This window comes from Lethenteron reissneri, chromosome 10 (genome assembly GCF_015708825.2).
Source record: "Lethenteron reissneri isolate LAM-NWPU_2019-01 chromosome 10, ASM1570882v1, whole genome shotgun sequence".
NCBI lineage: Eukaryota > Metazoa > Chordata > Hyperoartia > Petromyzontiformes > Petromyzontidae > Lethenteron > Lethenteron reissneri.
In genome coordinates this window covers 12,079,868-12,100,939 of record NC_083788.1, presented here as the reverse complement: position 1 = coordinate 12,100,939, position 21,072 = coordinate 12,079,868, and the positions used below count along the sequence as shown (strand labels likewise).

At 53.3% G+C, this 21,072-nt stretch overlaps 1 protein-coding gene across 1 annotated transcript in view; it reads left to right on the top strand.

The window, feature by feature from the left end:
* Positions 1–21,072, top strand: part of LOC133340683 (trichohyalin-like) — a 158,609-nt gene that overhangs the window by 122,836 nt on the left and 14,701 nt on the right. The window contains 9 exon segments of the mRNA XM_061549082.1: positions 100–189; positions 1,339–1,448; positions 1,696–2,229; positions 3,577–3,697; positions 4,294–4,431; positions 9,579–10,511; positions 10,513–13,557; positions 19,001–19,148; positions 19,925–20,042. Of these exon segments, the coding sequence (XP_061405066.1) occupies positions 100–189; positions 1,339–1,448; positions 1,696–2,229; positions 3,577–3,697; positions 4,294–4,431; positions 9,579–10,511; positions 10,513–13,557; positions 19,001–19,148; positions 19,925–20,042 (5,237 nt within the window).

Sequence of the window (21,072 nt, the reverse complement as noted above, 5' to 3'; positions counted from 1 at the left end):
AATTATGTCTTAACAGTAGCCCTCTTTCCACTCCTGCCCTGCTGCCTGCGTGCGTTGACTGGGTCTTGATGTTGGCTGCTGCTGTTGTTTGTTGTTCAGGCTTCAGATCTGGATGGAGAAATCGACCTGTCCACATGCTACGATGTCACGGAGGTCCAGGCACAGAGAAATTACGGCTTCCAAATACAGGTATGTAATTGTCTGCCCGTTCATGCACAGAATCATCGGTGGTGTGTAACGGTTTTTTTTTGTGTAACCTCATAGGCTTTTGCGAGCAATATTTATTCCTAATAAAGTTTTTGGATTAGATTGCGTAAAAGCATTTCTCATTGTAAGTTTCCCACGTGACAAACCTTACTAACTGGCTGTGTCGGGTGGAGAGGTGGGTTTACAACGCAATTGACACGATCTCACCCACAACGATTATATGCCTTTATTTACGTATTTGTTCGTGAGACAGCGATGCAAACGACACATGGTGGTCAGGAAATACCCTGTGCTTCTCAGAATCAGAATCTTTATTTATCCTGGAGAAATACCGATGAGCTATTGAAGATCTTTCTCACCGATGTCCAGTAGCAGGGCGCGTGCAACCTAAGGTGTCCAGGAGCCGACGCACTGCTTGGTTTTAACCGGCCAGCAAGCGGAACCTTTCGGTGACGAATCAGAGCGGGCTGTCGGCCATGGCCGCGCTGCCTGAAATGTGACGTCGCGCTCACGATCGCGACGTCAGCTCCGCAAAACGTGCGCGTCGCGTTCCGCAAACCCTTCCCACGCGCGTGTGTCCCTCTCGTCCCCTGCCGGGGGGAGATCAGAGATTCCCAATGCGGGGCCCGCGCTCGACAAATTCTGCCGTCGCTGCATACTCTGTAATGTGTGGATGCGTGTTGAGCTTCTTCCGCACCGTACGTAGCCAACCGTGCTTAATCGGAGGTGCGGGAGAAGGACAACAAACTAAACGCAAGAAGCATTCCTCAGGAAATGGGTTTTCAAAGTAGATTTAAAAGTGCTTGCTTCCAGTGACTTCCTAATATCGGAAGGAAGAGCGTTCCAGCCGAGCGCAGAAGCACATCTGAAAGCGCCATGCGATGCGGTGACCGTCTTTGTTCAATGGTTAGCCAAAAGCCGCTGCAGCGAGGATGACCGGAGTTTGTGTAATGGTTTATGCTCCTTGAGGAGAAAAGTTAGTTTGTATATTATCACTCGTAAGCAATGCAAATTCATCTCAGTGTGAAGTCGGTGCTTGACAACAGAGCAGCTATCCTTTGGCTGAGGAATGTGTCAGGCGGTGGTGGCAGCGGTGTGACGTGAAGGCTCGTTGTGACGCTTGTGACGCAGACGAAGGAGGGGTCGTTCACGCTGTCGGCGATGACGACCGGGATCCGCAGGAACTGGATCCAGGCCATCATGAAGAACGTGCGGCCCTCTACCGCCCCGGACGTCACAAGGTGGGGGGGCGGCGGCAGTGTGTGGGCCCTGGCGGGGCAGCGTTGGAGGTTATTAGTTTATTCGCTCTTGTAAAGGGGGTTGCGCTAGGGGGGGACCACATTTCGTTGGATCCACCGGGTGTGCGGCCGTGTCCGTGTGGGTATGTGCAATTACACCACGGCAGCTGTTACAGATCCACACTGCAGTGTGTAATCGGCTGTGCGTGCAAAAGTAACGCAAACGGTCGCTCTTGGCCTGCCCCGCTAGCTTCCCGGAGGAGAACGCGCACGCGAGCGCCCTTCCGGACACGGTTCCCAAGCTGGACACGAGGGGCACGGACGCGTCCCTGCTGGCGCCCGACTCCTCGTACTCGGGCGCCGACGGCGAGCAGCAGCAGCAGTCGTCGCGAAAGAGCCGCGCGCGCGACCGCCGTCGCGAGGGCCGCTCCAAGACCTTTGACTGGGCCGAGTTCCGACCCATCCACCAGCAGCAGGCGCTGGCCGGCCGCGCCCGCGATGCCCCTGACGGGGGCGGCGGGGGTGGCGGCGGCGACGGTGGGGGCGGCCGCTGCAGCTTCGTACCGGACGAGACGCAGCGCGACGGTGCCGTCGAACCCGAGCGGGACCGCGCGCGGCGATGGGAGGAGCGGCGCAAGCGGTACAGCTCCACGGAGGTGGAGGACGGGGCGATGGACGTGGAGGACAGGGGCCTGAGGCCCCCGGTGACCCCGCCTGCGCCGCCGCCGGCGCAGCAGCCGCTGTCGCCGGCGCACGACGACATGCAGGACGAGATCGAGCAGAGGTGTGTGGATGAGGAGTGGCGTCGCTAGCTCGGGGCCCTACGTGTGACGCAGCAACTCGGAGCGCCTTGCGTCGCGTACTCCCCCCTGGCAACGATGGGCGTTGCACGGCTCGCACAGCTCGTGTGTCAGCACCCTCCCCTCCCCACTGCCCCCCCCAAAATATATTTATAATTAACACAAATAACATGAACCTCTCGCCTCCCAAGAGAACCCGAATCCATAGGCGTGTATTGATTCATTGATCACAGTCGATTCTTAGGAGTAGAGATACATTGCATCCTCGTGTGCCGTAAAATAATTAGTTATTTTACGAACTACGCTCGCTAACGATACGCAAATTTGTATCTCCGAGCTAATGGACGGAATAGGGGGCAGGGCAAGCCAAACGCGATGGACAGTAAAGATGAGACGGTGGGAGCGTGGGGGGAAATAGAGGATAGAATAGATGTTGACAGTTGATTGAATCGTAGCACAGGATGAATAATTCAATTACCTAGGACACTGGCTCTATATTGCTGCTCATTACTGTCGCAATATTGGCCTCTCATTACTGGCACATTACTTAGACTTGCCGCTCACTACTAACACATGCTGCTCATTATTAATACATTAATAACGCTTGCCGCTCACTACTAATACAACATATGGCCTGTAACAGACTTGGGGCAAGTGCTGTTAGCGAATAGCAACTGTGAAGGCCGGCATGGCACACAAGGGGGTGGGTGGCCAGCACAGCACCCAGCCGCCTTTGTCTCCCCAGTGGCGATGTTTACTACACATCGCACCAGCTAATCATTGGAGGTTGAGTCGACCTAGAGGAGGCCCAGGACCGGTTCAGACAATCGCCACTGGTTGCTGGTGCAGCGCACGAACCGCTACACTACCGCTCCCCAATACCACTAACACTCATCATGGGACCTTTTTGCCAGTATCAAATAAGATTAGGTTTTACCCTTTCTGGCAATACAACAGGTGTGAATATGTTCAAACACCAAATAGATACCCTTTGAAAGGAATCAAGTCTGCATCAACCACACCTACTTGTGATGAACATGCAAACAAACACACTCTGATAATATACGTCATTGTCTTCTAAACTGATTGCCCTACGCCGGAGACGGCCTTGTTCATGGCCTAGTCTCACCAGTGTCAGACCAGAGAACGCCAAAAGGCGATCGGTGCAAAGACAACGCACGTATCAGAGCATTTATAGCTCTGGGGTGGGCAGCGATATCGCGGGACGCACGCCACTCACCGCAGACGACGCGTTGCTAACAACGCATGACCCAATTATTTTGTTACCGACGAGGTCGCTGAGCGCCAGGGCGCCGCCGTTGTCCTTACAGGTGGCAGCAGGTGGAGCAAACCCCGCTGAGGGAGAGCAAGCAGGTGGCCATCCACGGCCACCTGACGCCCACGGCCCAGCGCCCGCCCACCGACGGCCTGGTGGAGCTCCTGGAGAAGGAGGTGAGGCCTTAGTCTCTCTCTCTCTCTCCCCCTGCCCACTTCTGGGCCCCCCCCCCCCTCGGGGTCGCTTCTCTGTTCCCCCGAGTCGTGGTGGGGGGCGGACGCTCCAGCGGTCCGCTGGGCGTTTAGAATAATCACGACGACGATAACAATAAAAATGGTGACATTTGGATTTGCGTGGCGTTTAAATGCCTCGGCGACTCCTCGGGCCCCCTCGCATCACAGTCTCATCCCGAGCAGGAGGTAGGGCACCCCCCGGTGGCAGCTGTCCCTGTGCGGCACAAGGTGACTTGGTAACTTGGTACATGGCCTGCGAGCGGGCATTAGTCTGCCAGTTGGGGTTTTCATCCAGCAGTGGATTGAACACTGCTGAAGATGATTTAGTTGCTGTGGAATTTGAACTGTGTAACACCGGTGATCCGTTTCCTTTTTGTAATCCGATGTCTTGCATTCAGTGGTTCATGTCGTGTGCTGGAGCTACACTCTTTGCTGTTGATGATGATGCTGATGATGATGACGACGTTGACGATGACGTTGATGACGATGACCTCGCGCCGATCGCTGACCCCTGCGACTGCACTGCACGCGCGCAACAGATTGAGGCTCTCAAGCTGCAGCTGCAGCAGACGCAGCAGGAGTTGACGTCGCTGCAGGAGCGGAACAGCAGCCTGCACAGCCAGCTGACGGAGGCGCTGCAGCGCGAGCAGAGCACGCGCCTCGGCTACGTCTCGCAGGTGAGACCCCCCCCACCCCCTCCATACCCTCCCCCACCCTACCCCCGCTCCCCTCCTATCCTGTGTTTAAGAGACAGCCGGTAATAAACAATGCTGGGCCCCTGATCAGCGCACACGCACGCACATGTCTACACAGTTAAAAAGACAAAGATCCCCGTGTAGCCCGAAACAGATTGTTGGGGCAAGTGCTGTTAGCGAGTAGCACCTATGAAGGCCGGCACGGCACACGAGGGGGTGGGTGGCCAGCACCCACTCCCGGCTGCGTTTTGTCTCCACAGTTCTGATGTTTACTCCACACACCGCACAAGGTACTCATTTGAGGTTGAGTCGACCTAAGGAAGGCCCCCGGACTTAGATAATCATCACTGGTGTTGACCGTGAGCGGGAATTGATTTTGGGTCGCTGGGGTTGATAGCGCAGTGCGCTAACCGCTGCTCCCCTCATCAGCACACATTCACATTTACAGAGCATGCAGGCAGACATTCATGCAGCCAACAAACACAAATCTTCAAACAGTCAGCACACAAGCAAACGCATTAACACCATCAGCACATTCACCACTAAGTGGCGGTGACGTCACCACGGCGCTTGTGCCAGGCTATGTGCGCTTTAAGGCCACGTGAAGTGTCAAACGCTCGTTGGCAGGAGGTCATTTGACACACCCAGGTGCTGTGAGTTGACTGACTGAGATGGCTGGCCGATTGCACTACCTGTGCCCCTTACTGTGCCAACTTGCTGTGTTTTAGCCGCCCAGCGCTCCACTCGTTGTTGTGAGCGTCGCTGCCCTCGCACGCATTTAGCACACACACACACATTCACACAGTGAGCACGACAAGCAGTCAACACACATTAAGCACACGCACATATTTAGTCAGCGCACACACACACGTTCACACAATACGCATGGTGCTAATAGGACACCTTCCAAAACGTGGCTGCCATCCTGGCCCCCGCCCCCCCACTGGCTGGTTCCCCCGCGGCACCAGCGCACGCTGCCCAGCGATCCATCATTTCACGAGACGAGAGGCCACGACGTTAATTATTCCGCCGCGGAGACGCGGTGCAACGGGACTGCGCGTGGCTATTTTTAAGGAGCGCAATTTCGTATTTTAGCTACCGCTCGTTGGATTCGTCATCATCCCCACGAGAGGTGCTCGCCAGAAATAGGCCAATTTGTGCCAGCGGACTCGAGTGGATTCATTAAGATGTGGTACTTTCTACCCAAGGGAACACGAGGCTCACATTATAACGGATATCTGTGCAACTTAATAATTAATTAGTGACCGAGCATATCCGGAAGGACACAAATAGACTCATTATCAAGTATTTATTAACCAGGAGAGTGGTGCCTTTTTTCTACGTGAAAGACTTTTGGAGATCGTCATTAGAAATCGTGCCTTCTGCAACTTTGCTGTGCTCAGAAGTTATCAGAGGAGAGGAATGGGGTTGTGTTTTTTCTTTTTAAAGAATACGTGACAAATATCGCTCAACTAGACTTCGCCATGCCCAGGTGTCAATTGGTGCTTCCGTTGCTGTGCTTACAGAGTAACGAATGCGTCGTTCTAATTCTAAACGATTTTATTCAGACCCACGCTCAATTGTAATTACAATTACAGCAGTATTGTCTGCCAAAATTGCACTTACAACCCCATTGTGTTTTACAATGATTAATTACACAAATGCAGTTGTAATTTTTTTTATAAATTCACAAAGATCACGTGATTCGTGATCGGGGTGGAGTGGTATGGCGATGCTCGCTGACATCATCGACTTGGGGTTCGGTTCCCTGCTTGTGCTGTCATCATTGGCGAGTGATCTCGGGCCTGGCCACTGCATCGCGCGGCGCTTTCAGATGCGCTTCTGCGGACCGTCTGGAACGCGCTCTCCCGTCCGATATTAGGAAGCCACTGGAGCTGCGCACTTTAAAAAATCATCATCTCGATTGACAAACTCATTTCTTTAGAACTGCTTTTTGCTTTGAGTTTGTTGTCCTTCCTCCGCACCTTCCATGAGCACGATTGGCTACGTACGGTATGAAAGAAGTTGAACGTACATACACTTCCTCTTTGAAGTATAGTAAAAAAACATTCTCCATGACTGAGACTGTGTGGGATGGCCTTCATCCAGCAGTGGATTGAGGCTTTTTAAATGATTGTTATTATTAGTAATAATATAATGTAATTGAAATTTCATTTTGCAATCGTGACTGTTATTGGGATTATATATAATTAACCCATGGTCTGATGACGAGTACACCAGTGCGCTCCGTGTTCGTTATCACGACGTTATTCACGGATGTCTTCAAGCGCACGTTGCTGATGACAGGCAGACCGGGAAGTAATGGTTCACAGCATTCGGGCCATTGAAGCCGAAATGTTTCCCAAATATTTAAATTGTTCTGCAACAGCGTTTGGAAGCCGAGGTTCGAAACCTGGGTGGTGCATGTCATTGTTGTTTATCGTGCGCGTTCTTTATTTGCGTTATTCCAAGGCACGGTCGCTTTCATTCCCGCCGAACCTTCTGTTGAGAAACCTCCAACATTGTGTATATGTCTCCTCTGCAGATGTTCCATTTCCCTCTACCACCCCCCTTCCTACTCTGCCCCCCTTCTGCTTTGCTTGTGCTTTGCCAAAGAAATGAATGCGTACATTCCTTGGTTTTGCTGCATGTGTATAAAGCTTGCTTTCTCTTTTACACGGTCATCACGCCACAGCTGGGACCACGCTTAAACCCTCTGTTGTTTGTGTGGCATAAACAACAACAGAATGGAAATGGATGCCTTCCAATGTGGCTAATAATAGATTACCTTCGAAAGCCTTCATGGCAACGTTCAAAGTCACAATAAGCGATGCCTTGTCTTAGACGAGCATTGAGGCGGTGCTCGTTTCCTTGTTTACAGCCCTGAGGCAGTGGTGGCGATTCCACATTTCTATGGCCGGGGTGAGTCTATCCATGAGACAACCGTTATTGGCTTCCCCCGGAAGCCGGCGGTAATTATTGTTGTTGACCTCGGAAGCAGAGACGAGGGGCTGAGTCGACACTCCAACCAGGATTTGAGCTCGCAACCTTCCAACTGTGAGCCACTGAAACTCTCTCTGCCACTGAGCCACCGCTCCTTTTACTTCCCACGAGCAAGGTTGCAGAGGCACTCTTAAGTAAACGCCGCCCTCCCCCCGTGTCGTATTCGTGAATTATTCGATGAGTGTCGTGCGCGCGCCGCTCTTTGCGCGAGCGGTGGTGGGAATATTAAGTTGACCGGGAGACACGAGGAGTGCGAGTGAAAAGCGGCACGCGTTGTGAAAGTGGTGGTGCCCGTGAAACCGTGTAAGTGTGTCGAGATTTTGTGTTGCCCTTGCGTGCGTTGCAGCTTGCCCCGTGGGGGGTGCATGTTTTTGTTTTGTTGTGGGTGTCCGTGGTGTTATCATAACGTTTCGCCATCATCAGTGTTTTCCGAACAACATCTCTCACGCTTGGTGCCACCACGCAACCCCCAGCTTGCTTTTGTGTTTTGTTTTTGAGTTTTCTGTTTGTTCAGTCTCTAAAGGTAATCGCCCTCAGTTTAGAACATGGAAAGAGCCCAGTTTAAATGCATTGTTCCCTGCACAAAGTAAAAGCCTCCCGACTTGGCACCGGTATTTTAAATAAGAGTACACGAAGCGATCGGTTCGGTCGGCAGCCAAATGCTAATGTTGTTCACATCGCTACGCATTACAGTAAACGCCATGCCACCCCAACCTTGCTTTGACCTTAGTGGCAGCCTCGGGGCCCGGTTTATACCTGAGCAACCATATCTTGCGCAACCATATCTTGAGCGAGGGAGTTACGTAACAACAAGCGTGCATCTGGCTATAAGCGTGTCTGGCCAACGCCCCCTTTTACGGCATAGCCTCGTCCTTTTCATGGCTAACACCACCTCCCACCCACCTCAGGATCGTAACAGCCAATCGTAGTTTGCAAATGTGCAGCACGGTACGAGATGCGTCGCTGCAAATTTCTGATCAGCTCGATGCTTGAATGTTAAAGGGGGTTGCTCTCTCTAGTGTTGGCAACCGGTTGCGCAACTGCTCGCAATCGTTTGCCGAGACATCCAAATTATTCAGTTGCATGCAACCGAGTTGCACAACTGATCACTAAGGTGTTTCGCTCTGCGCTTACATCCTGGACCAATGTCCATAGGGTGCTCATACAGAAGGATTTTTTTTTTTTAATAAAACAGTTGCCCCGTTACATACAAAATCATCAGCAGCCATCATCAGTTCACTGCTAGAAGAAGCCCACGCAAGCAATCGCTGTCTAACCGCGGAAATATTTGTTCTGCATTTTAGAACGTGGGGCTAAATAATAGCGGTAATAATGATGCCAATTATTAACCCGGAAAAATATTACTGAGCCTCGAGAAAAAAAAATTCACGAGGGAGTCGTGCATTGGGATATTTTGTCAATTCCGTTTACGGAGTGTTTGGCTTCACTTGGCAAGAAATGGGAGAAAACCCCTCGCAAACAAGGAGTGAAGCACTCAACGATGACATCTCCTGGCCACCTCGCAACCCCACACCTTCAAATGGTCGTCCAGCACTGGGGGTCACTCACGCCAGAGCCCACCGGCTCGGTCACGCTTATCTTCTGAGATCTGATGAGATAGAGGATGATGCGTTTAGGGTGACTAGTTCATATGAGTGACGTTCAATTCGGGAAACGTTTGCTGTGCTGATGGAAGGGATATTTTAAATAGTGCTCATGCTAGAGGAAGCCAGCGTCTGGTTGACAGGGTGGAGCAGTATGATGCGTTAAAAGCCTTTTGCCTACAGCGCCAATTCATGGACAGTGAAAACAGGCACTGGTTGATTTCAAATTGTGAGTAAGTGGTCCTGTATGGTGACACATGCTACAGGGATGATTTAAACTGCCCCAGGAAGGAAAAAAAATACTGAATTACAGCTTCGTTTACCACCGTTAACGATTATACTTTTCTTTAAAGCGTCAAATGTTTACGTGCAAAAAAAACCATGCCGTAACGAAAGCGTGCGGAGCTGTTAAGGCTCCCGAGGTGTGACGAGTCAACGGCTTCCTCTTGAAATTCAGAGTCGCTTTAAACCATCCCTGGCATGTGGCTGTCCGTTAACGGTGTGTGTGGTGGCTCTCCCAAGTCCGGCGCGCTGGCTGGGGCCGGCTCGGGCGTCAGGCAGCAACTCCGCCGCCTCAACAAGGAGCTCCGCGCTGAGCTGGAGCGCCAGCGGGAGCGGCTGGAGCTGGTAACGCTGCAGTCGCGCACGCTGCGCCAGAGCTACACCGCCTCTCGGGAGCTCATCCAGCGGCAGGAGGCCGAGCTCGCCTCGCTTCACAAATGCGTCGAGGTGCTCTCGGCCGAGCGAGCGGCGCTCGAGCAGAGCCTCAGCGAGGCGCCGCTGGGTCGCGAGGAGGAGAGGGCCAACGTGTCGGCCGAGGGTGCGGCGGCGTTAGCGGCGGGCGCGAGCGAAGCGGCGGCGCGGCTTGGGGAGAGCGAGGCGAAGTTGGAAGCGGCGAAGAGCCTCCTGCTGGAGAAGACGCAGGCCCTCTGCGAGCTGGAGCGGCAAGTGGAGATGCAGGGCAACCAGCAGGAGGTGGTTCAGCGCTTACGGGAGCGCCTCGAGGAAGCCACCGAGAGGCTGCGGGCGAGCGAGCGGGAGTTGGCGAAGAGCCGCGAGGACTTTGAGGCCCGGCGGCGGGCGCTGCTGGAGACGCAGGAGGCGAAGACGCAGGGCATCCGCCGGAGGCTGCAGGAGCTGGAGGACGCTCTGAAGGAAAGGGAGGAGCGCGTGGAGAAGCTGGAAACGTGCGTGGACCGTTTGGAAAAGGAGAAGGTTGCGGCCGTCCTGGAGAATAGGAAGCTGGAGCAGAAGATGAGGGACGACGAGGTTTCATTGGAAAGTCTGCAGAGGTCAAAGGAAACTGTTGAGGAAGACAATCAGCAGTTATACCAAAGGCAAAAGGAGGTCCTAAATCAGTTGTCAGAATCAAATAAGGAGAACTCCAGGATTAAAGCAGAACTTGAATATCTGCGTGAATACAGGAGCAAACACAACGATTTTACTGGACAATGTTAACCCCACTGGTCACGATTCCAACGGTTCTTCCAAATGTCAGTGCAAAGAGGATTGCGAGCGTTTACTTAAAGAGCTGGACTCTGTAAAGGACGATTTGCACACACAGCGCATTTTAAACAGGGAACTTGGTGAGTCGTACAGCGAGCTGTCGCAGGACATGGAGGCACTTAAGGTCGACCTTGAGCAGCAGTGCACAGAGAAAAACGAGATTAAGGACTTCTACGACAGTCTTTCCCAAGAAATGGAACGGGTGAGAGCAATCCTGAAAGAGACGGATTTCCAAATCAACTGCTTTAAGAATGAATGTGAGGAGCAGCTCGAGATGGTCATGCCGGACATACTGGATCGGCTGAACACCGTGGCGAGGAATCTCTCGGAAGCCGAAAAGAGGCTGCAATTCGGACAGGAGGAGCTGCGAAGGATGAGTGGAAACAAGGTGCACTCGGAGGACGAGAAGGGACGGGCGGACCTGGTGGATCAGCTCCAGCAGGAAGAGGCCAAGGTCTCGAGTCTGCAGGCCAAGCTGGGAGCCCTGCAGCGGAGCTACGAGCAGCTGTCCCTGAACCACACCAAACTGCAGGAGGACTACGACGTCTTGGAAACCGCTCACAACAACTCGTGCAAGGAGTGGGAGCAGATGAAGTTCAAGCGGGGATTCTTCAGAACGGTGCAACAGTCGGAGGCTGCTCATCGCTTTCCTGTGAGCAAAGGGTTTTCGTTGAAAGAGGAGTCGAGCAGGCAGCAGGCCATGGCAAGGCATGTCGAAGTGCCGTCGGCAGGAGCCCTGGGCGCTGGTTCCAAACGCAGCCTGTGGGGACAGAGAAGTGCGGGCTCGTCAAACAGCTCCGGGAATGAAACCCTGCGCAACCAAAGTGTCGACGAGCAAGTCTTCCCGCTGCCGCCCAGCGAAGACTCCTTGCAGGAGTTCTCGGGCAAGAAAGTGCAGCCGCCTGTAGACCTGGATTCGACTTCCAGCTCGGCGGGGCTTAAGATTCAAAGCCTGGAGGTCAAGCTTCTGGCGACGGAGGAGAAGTTGAGGGCGGTGACGGCTTCGCTCGTCGAGCAAAAGGCGTGGGAGATGGAGTCTCGGTCGGAGCAGCTGGCCCAAAGGATTCAGGCCGAAAAGAACAGCCAGGAGCAGCTGCAGGCCAGCGAGGAGGAACTTACAGCCCTCACCGCACAGCTGCAGATCGAGAAGAGTCAGAGGTGGAGGTTGGTTGACGAAACGGACAAGCATCTGCAAAAGTTGGAGGCAAAAATCGCAGAGGTGCAAGAAACAATAATAGCATGCAAGGGCAAAGTTGAGAAAATCCTCAAAGATAAGCAAGTGGCGGAGTCGCAGGGGATCAAAATTCAGTCGCTCTCGGAGGTAGAAAGAGCTCTGGCGAATGTGATTCACAGCCTGGAGCAGACGTCACTGGTGCAAGAAAAGCAGGGAGCTGCCCGTGGATCAGAAGGAGAGGGTCAAGAAGCGTCGTCGGGATGCTGCCAGACTCTGCCCCAGGATGAAAACCTCCAGGCGCTGGCGGGGAAGCTGGTGTCCGAAGCGTTGATCATGGCCAGGCTCATAAGTGTCCTCCACAACACCGACCTGCACAGCTTGGCGAGCGTCGACGAGCTCAACGTGGAGATCGAGAAGCTGGCGTCCGTTCAGCACGCCGTCATTGTCGGGGAAGCGTCGCAAGGTGGCGACTCGTTGACGAGGAAGCTTCTTCTGGAGGGGGAGTTCTGGACGGAGTTGCAGCAGCTGAAGGTGGAGCTGCAGGCTGACTCCACGGAAGAGTCCAGCTCCGAGCCCTCGGAAATCATTCAGTTCATAAGCACATTGGTGGACAGTACGTTGCTGAGGGGCGAGCTCGCGCTCGTCCTCCAGAGCATCCAGAAGTCGGTCGACAAAAAGTTTGGCGATCTGCAGAGCGAGCTGAGCGTAGCTCTGCTGCGTGTGCAGAACCACAAGAAGATGCTCCAGCGTGTCATGGAGGCTTGCAAAATCTCCACCCTGGTGGAGGTGCGCGAGGCTCTGGAGAAGTGGGTGGAGCACGCCGAGGGAGCGGAGAAGCTGGGCAAGGTCAAAAAATGTGGCGATGCAAAGGAACCATTGAGAGAACATTGCAACGAGCCGCCAGGTGGCAATTCCCATACTCAGATGGAGAATCTGCAGGGTGAACAGTGTGCAAGTGTGGAGTTGGCAGATCCTGCTCTGGAGCAGATCGCGTCCGACTCTGAGTCGGCTCTGAGAGTCGAGTGTGAGGAACACATTTTGACAATTTCAAAGCTCCGACAAGAGCTGGAGGAACTTCGAGCCGTGAAAGATTCACAGTCTGAGCCGGGCCAAGAGCCGGAAGGCGCTGCCAATAAACAAAAGATGGTCATGGCGAAGGACAAAACCGAGATGGCAGCTAGGTTCAAGCAGCAGCTCTACGACCTGACCGACGTTTACGAGGAGAAGATCGAAGGTCTGACCGCAAAGTTTGAGGAGGCCGAAGAACTGCTCAAGACCAAACTGACGGAGAAAGAAGAGCAGATATTAAAACTAACGGCCTGCATAGAGGAGCTGGAACGGGAGCACTCTGAGAAGTTTACCCAACAGTTGCAGAACGTGGAGGCGTCCCGGCGAGGCATGGAGCGGCTGCACAGGGAGGAGCTCGACAAACTTCGCGAGGAGTTCACGCTCAAGATGAAGAGCCTGCAGCAGGAGGACCGCAGCGAGCCTCTCGCTGGGCTGCAGGAGCGGCTCCGACCGAAGGCCAAGGATCTGTGGAGGCCTACCCAGGAGGAGGCGTCGCCGACCGTGCACCCGAAGCATCAGCATCATCAGCGGGACCTGCAGAAGGCTGCGAGCGAGAACACGGTCGAGTCGTTTGAGAGCGCCCAGGAGGACGTGAGTGACGCCTACCGCGGCGGGGACACGCTGCGGTCGATCCGCTCGCAGTTCGAGGCGCTCCAGCTGTCCGCGTCCCGCGTCACGCCGGACAGGGACGTCGCCGAGGCGGACGTTGGCGCGCTGCACGGCAAACACCAGGCAGACATTGAGAGCCTAAAGGTGGACCGTTGCCCTCCGCGCGTCTCCCCGCGTCATCTCCCTTCAGTCCCGCGCGGCGGTTGCGCTCCCTTTTTTTTTGGAATGTGGCGAGAGAGAAGCCAGGTCCATTGCATGAATTTTGCGAGGAAGCTAATTCGGGTGTGGACACAAGGGTGGTTGGTCGATTATATTTTATCGAATGTAAAAGGTGCGATTACTTCAGCACCTCTTGTAAGTGCCATGGTGGCAGCAGCACTACAGAATGCTTTTATTTATTTTTTCTCATTTTGGAGCTATGCATGTGTTTATTGTCCCCATGCGTGCCGGGTACAGAAAGCGGCAGATGTGTACTGGGTTCTTGAAACGGATATTTTCACAAAAGAACGAATGAATTTCGCTCGGTATTGACTGATGACACATTCGTTCTGTGCTGCGAAGCTTAATGACGCAACGCACCACGGGCAGCCAATGCGATCTTGCTTTTTTGGCAAATTGCTTATGGATTGTTTTTATTACTGATGAACACAAAGATACAATTCCTGCCCGTATCTAGTAAATCTGTACATTATGCCAAAACATCATATTCTATTATTTTACCCTATTGCCTTCGTCACACACAAAGTACACCCCCCCTCCCCCCATAGTGCATTGGCTTACATCATTATATCAGCTTATTGTGGAAATACATCAACAAATGTTCGCACGGCGGCTCTCCCAGCATCGCCATGCGAACGTAATTTGCTGGACTGCCTTCGGCTAAAACGTTCAGGTTTCAGCTCATCTGCGGTTTCCGCTGCCGCTGCTGTTCACGAGTTTTGTATTCCTCATCCCATGCCACGCTGTTTTTGTTCAATCCCTTTGCATTGATTCATCTTCTCAAATCTTTCCAAATGCAAGGGTGGTGTTTTATTTTAAAAGGTGTGCGCGTGACACATTAGAATGTACCTCTTGCCGGGTAAAAATCCTGCATGCACGCACGCATGCGTACATTTTTTTGTGTGTCCGTGGTTGCCGCAGGCCAATTAAAATTAATTTGTGAAACATTTTAACCGGTGCCCGTTTTTTTTGGGCACTTTTACGCCCGGTCATGCTTTTGTTTGTGTTACGCATCTTTTATTTGCTTCAAACGCATCTTGTTGTGCATCATTGGTTCCCAACTAGGATGTTATCACTTTAGCCGTCGCAAGCTTTCAAAAGCCACGCATTCTTGAAGTTCTCCAACGCCTTGGCGGGGGCCACGAGATTTGATTCGGGGGTGGTTGTTCTGTTGAGCTCGGGTGCTTGTGACGGCCCCAAGCTGTTCTAGGGTAAAAAAAAAAAAAAACTTTGACGAGCGGAGGGCAAGAGAAAAGTGCCACGCTGCGACGGCAAAATTGACAGCCTCTTTCTTGTTTAAAGTGACATCCCATTTTCGGAAGCTGCAAGCATGCCAAGCCGGCATCCTGCTCTTGATAAGGTACTCCGCTACGCTTTGTCAGCTTTATTTATTTATTTGCTTAGAGTGCCATCGATTGCCGTCGTCAAAACAGGCGACGGAAAAAAAACAGAAAAAGAGTTCCTAAGCCCCGGGAGGTTGGGAACGGTGGTTGGGAACCGGTGATCATTGCTGACCATTTGTACCACTAATCTTTCATAAAACACCATTCCCACCGTGTGGCGTCTGTGTCATTATTGTCGTTATACTTTGTATTGTGCTCCGTGCAACTTTGGATGCCATGTTAACCCACGTGCGTGCTACCCTGTTGTTCGGTTTGTTTGCTGCATACATACATGGTGCATGAAGCGAGGTGTCATTTTTGTACTTCCAGTCACGTTCATTTCACCGTCCGGTGTTTTTCCCGTTTCCCCCCCCCACCTCTGAAACCGCGCGGGGGCTGTGGCTCCCCGCTGCTTCGGCGATTGCAGCGTGGGTTGGCGAAGCGTTCTAAACGCTATCTTTACCGCCATTGACTGCCTCGCCCACGCACGGCGGTGGCGTCACGGCAGGCTCGGTTGCCACGGCCTCCCCTGCCCTCCCCCCAGCCCCCCCGGGGCTTTTGAGTCGCAACTTACTTGGTGACAATCCTTCCAGCGGCAGACGCCACCCACTCCTTTAAAAGCTCGCTTTCTCGCGAGGCTCGTTTGTTGCGCTGGCTCGTGCCGGGATGAGCCGTGCCGCCGGTGCCCCGCCAACAAGCGGGCCTTGGCTGTCGTAATTCCCGGTCCTCGTTAAATACAAACGAATTCGTAAATATTTTAGGTGGTGATTTTTCACGCACGTGGGAGTTCCCCCCCCCCCCCCCCCCCCCGCGTGCAAAGCCGCGTGCTGTGGCAGGGCCCCACGCGTGTTGCAGCGAGCGAAAGTGTCAGATAATTGGCAGCGCGGAGGGGGCGGCTGCTGCTGCTGCTGCTAGGTTACCACCTACGCAAGCTGTAAGTTGTAGTCTCATCACAGCGTTCACCGCCGCAAAAGCTTCCGCGACATCCTCACAGCGGCATTGTCGCCCGCTCTTATCGGCCCTAAATGTTCGTGGCTGCCGTGCCGTGCCGCGCTGTTCGCGAGAGTGTGCCAAAATAGGGTCGGGGAAAAATATTTGCCAGCCACTCTTAACGCTTCCTGGGATAGAAGACTCGTCAATAAACAGACAATAAAACAATATTTATAGTTGCCCCTTTTATGCCAGCACATGCCCGTGCCAAGCTCGCAACCGCTTCAATTAAGGCTATATTTAAAAGATAATCACTTGCAGTGTGTTGTGTCGTTTCACCCCTGGTTGAAGGCCTCTGCTAGCTGTCACTGGTGGGGGTTTGTTTGACCCGACTTCACCGCATTGAAGGATGATTGATAACGATGATTGTGGTGATCAAAGGTTCCAGCCCCGACTATGTAGGTTTCGACGAGGGAGACGCCGGATATAAATTATTTTTAAACGTAAATCACACGCGGTGGGTTGATTGCCTTTAAAACGGTCTTATCGGCTGTAATTACAGCACTCTAACCACTAACTGATTACTTCTTCCATTCGGCTAAATGGCTCGAGTCTGCTTCACACAATGAGGCCAATCAGCTCGGCCCTGAGAGAGTTTGGTGGTGCGCGAACCGCGCTGGGTACAGACGAGAGAAGTACCGCTCGGTGAACGGAGGGCGTGCTGCTACTGGCCACCGTGGCACCCACGGTGGCGAGATGTTAACTACCTCGCCTGGTATACAGGAGGTCATGGGTTCGATCTTGACTGATGATGCCTGTATATTTGGGGGTTGCATGTCTCTCTCTTTCTCTCAGTGGTCGTGTGGATTTTTCTCCGGGACCTCCGGTTTTTCCCCTCCACATTTAGAATCGACGTGAGTTGAGAGCATTTGGCTGCTATAAATTTCCACGTGATAAGCCACGTCGTTGGGCTATCACTTGTGGGCAGCTCGCTTCTGAAAAAGAGCGACATTGCTCAGCGGGGCCTTACCTGGTAAAATAAAGAATAGTGTTTACTTTACGGCTGCTGCACACAGTGACCGTTCGCTGCCCTCCCGGCCGCCAGGGGTTGAACCGTAACGTGGCGGTGAAGAGGGCGGAGGAGTGGCCCGAATTCACGTGGGCCTCTCTTCCCGAAGCGTCCTCTCCTTGCCACCTGCTCCCCCAACCCGCGCTGCTGCTGTTGTGTCCGCTCGCATGCGAAGGTCACGTCGTTGTCCGTCCACCAACGCTTGCCGCCCCCCCCCCCCCCCCCAAGGGCTGCGTTTAATCTTGTTTATTTGTTATTTTAGTTGAACGTGTATAACAGGTCACAGCCAAAGGACGTTTTACTTTTGTGCGGTTTTTTTGGTCAGGTTAAAAAAAAAAGTTATTCCCATGATTCCCCTGCCGCCCCCCTCCCCCCATGTTACAGCTGCCTGTAAATCTGCTGCCATTCATTAGGAGTCCTCGTGGTAAAGGGTACCTGTTTTGCCCCCCCCCCCCCCACTCCTCTGCCTAATTAAATGAATATTTAATGAATCGTCAACCTCTTGTACTATAAGGTCGGCGTCTCGTCGTGTCAAGGCCGTGGAGGTTGCCAGCTGTTCGGTTAGAAATCTGTCTCGGGGGCAGATCCGACTGCGGGGGGTCGGGGAGGGTGGAAATGTCAGCGTAGTCCCTGCGGCGGCTTCCCTGCCGCGCGTCTGGTAGGCGCGCCGTGCGTTCGTGCGCGGGTGATGTGGCGTGACCGTTCGTACACTCGCATGCGCATGCCCCTCTCCCCACCTCCCCTTCCTCCACCCCCCCATCGTGTGGACGTGCCTGCTCAAGGTCATTTCACGAGCCCTGTACCATGGGAGTGAAAGGCGCGGCCATGCAATGGCTTTGCTCATGCCACTGCCAGCAGAAGGGGGCCTCCGCTAAACTATAAAAAAACGATTTAAATTTTTTTTTCAGCAGGGGAGGACCACTGAGCTGTATAGCTCTTTTTCAGAAGTGACATGCCTTGTGGAAATGTATTGCAGCCAAATACTCTAAACGCAACGCTGATTCTAAATCTGAAGGGATAAACCGGAGGGCCCGGAGAAAAATCCACGTGATCACAGGGAGAGAGATGCACAAACTCCAAATATACAGCAGGCGTCAGGGTCGGGATCGAACCCACGACCTCCTGTAAACCAGGCACTTCCTCACTGTGGTTGCACACCCATCTGTACCGCTGGGTGGACAAGAGGCGGTTGGTGGGATTTAAGAAACTTGCCCCGTTGATTCAACTTGGCGTCTCCCGTGAGATCAAATCATCGAACCGGTGACCTCGAGATTCGTGTATAGTAATAATCCTTGGAAATGTATTGCACAAGGAAGTTAATTTAAATATGAAAGCGCCAGCGCACACCTAACAGTGATTGGATAAAATTGCATTTCTGATTGAAGTAACGCCAGTCTTAGCGCTACCTTTGCATGCGTGCGTGTGTGTGTCATTGCTGTATCATTGTGTTAGTGTGTTCCTGCACACATGGCACACATGCTTGAGCCAGCTTGTATCTCCGTGTATATTTGTGTTTAAGCACGTGCTGCACTTATTTGCATTGTCCCCTGTCCTGCATCGGTGTACACGCGCAAGTGTTGACACGCAAGTACGTGCGTCTGAGCGTACCCTTGTGTACGCTCACGTATGCTTGACTTAACCACGGCCTTCCCTGCCTCTCCAGCCCTCCCTACCCCCCCTCACCCTCGTGTACCCTAGCAGTGTGTTCGCCAATCCCCACGTGCCTCTGCCTGTCAATGCGTGCGTCTGCATGTTACTGCGTGTCTCTGCGCGTCTCTGCGTGTGATTGCGCAGGTGCGTCTGCGTTTAACTGCACGTGTGTGCCTTTGTGCGTGCGACTGTGTGCGTGCGCGACTGCGCGCGTGGGACTCTGCTTGCGTGCCTTTGCCCCGTGTGCCTCTGCGCGACTCGGCATGCGTGTGTTTTTGCGCGCGTGAGCGCTCATGCGGTGGGGGGTTGGCGTTGTGCCGTGTGCGGCCGCGAGCAGGCGACGTGCGAGCGTGGGTTTGCCGCGATGGAGGAGTCGCACCAGAAGGTGATCGAGGAGCTCCAGCGAGCCCACCAGGCGGAGCTCGAGAAGCTGCGCTTGGAGAAGGACAAGCTCCTGGCAGAGGAAACGGCCGCCACCATCGCAGGCATGTGGGGGACGCACGGAGCGCACACGTGGATAGCGCACGGAGCGCACACGTGGGGGACGCACGGAGCGCGTGGAACACACGCGCATGTAGCGCCTGCCAGCTCAGTCCCTATCCACACCTTGAAGCAGGCTGGAGCGGAGAATAAATATGCAGACAATACGCCTCCCTTATTCCCATAGTTGTCTCTGCGCGTACAAAAATAAACTTTTACACAGCACATCTGCTGCATGGTCTTTTGAAAGGCCACGTAGCAGAATGAAAGATGCTTTTAGAGTATTTGGCTGCTATAAATGTCCACGTGATAAGCCACTTCGTTGAGCTATCGTTTACGATAGCCAGATCACTTCTGAAAAAGAGCTACATAGCTCAGTGGGCCTTACCTGGTAAGATAAAAGTCGTTTATAGTTTTAGTTTTGGGAGCCAGTCCAGCGTTTGTATTAAACCAACGCTCATGATCGAGTTTTGTGGGTTTATACCACGTGATTATAAATGAGTCGTAAACCCACCTCCACCCAACACAGCCAACGAGTACGGTATTGTCACATGAACAGAACGTGCCAATTCGTGAACTACTTGTGCACACCCCGGCCGTGTGTTAAGAGAGCAAACCCACGTTTCCAACTCGCGTTAACGACGTTTCGCCGGCGATCGCAACCGGCGCGCGGCGTGCTACGGCGGAGTTGTCAAAGCGCAAAACAAAACCCGCCGGGCCCTCCCGTGCGCTGCGCCTCCCCTGACGCGACGGCGGCCCCCTTGCTGCGTTTCTCCGGCAGCGATCGAAGCCATGAAGAACGCCCACCGGGAGGAGCTGGAGCGGGAGCTGGAGAAGGTGCGCAAGTCGGAGACGCACAGCGTCAACCGGGATATGGAGGCGGTGCACGAGCAGCACGAGTGAGTGGCGACGACGTCACCACCGCTCGTTTCGCGTGTCCGCTGAGTTCGTCCGTGTCAGCGCGCGGAAATCATTGCGCGCGCGTGCGTCGCTGCCCTGCGTGTGTGTGTTCGTTTGGTGGGGGGAGCGGTGGTGCAGTGGTTAGCGCTCTGCCCAACTAACCCACACCTCCGGTTTGTCCCGTCTGCGGTGTCTTTGTGAGATGTGCTTGCGACTTTGCCCAAGAAATGCCCTTCACTTGGAGTTTTTTTTTTTATCCGTACACAACCGGGTCGACTTTATGGATAGTTTTCGTGCAGAGAAAGACCTTTTTTTTGATGGCTTGAAATGTTGTCCTTCTTCTGACCGAGAGGTCAATGATCGACGTCCCCTCTCCGTTCCGGCGATATTCGGTGTGGTTTTACGCGTGACAGGGTGGGCCCACGAAGGTTGGCTGTCATATTCCCGCCACCGCTATCCTCACGAGTGGGTTGCTAGGATTCTCACATTCATCGTCGGCAATTTGAAATTACCGCTGCCGCCCAATTACAGTGAGCCGCCAGCATCAATTATCTGCCACAACCTTAAAAATGTCGCAATTTTGCCTCCCTTTCAATCGTGTGAGTTATCACGATTCGTGCTTGTGGATTGTTAATTCTGTTGTTGTTGCCATGACTGTGAATGTTGCGCCTCTGGTGGCTGCAGGATTTACGTGCACCTATGACAACGCGCGCAAATCGAAAAATGATTGATTCTCGCTTCATACCAATATCATGACCGCAAACATGTCCTTTAAATGATAAATCGATGCATTGTTGCTTGCTTAACGATGGCAATTACGCTATGCGCTGGTACGTACTGCACATACTCTGCGTGCGTTACAAGCGACTGTAATTGTTGTCCTCTCTGTGTGGCCGTCGTTGAGCTCGTGAAGGTGCCTGTCTAGATTTGTATTTATCGGTGAAAGGAATACAATACCAAGTTACGCACCTCCGTAAAAATCGCACCAGTCTGCGAATTGGTTGAGGCACACCTCCCCGTGGTGCGTCA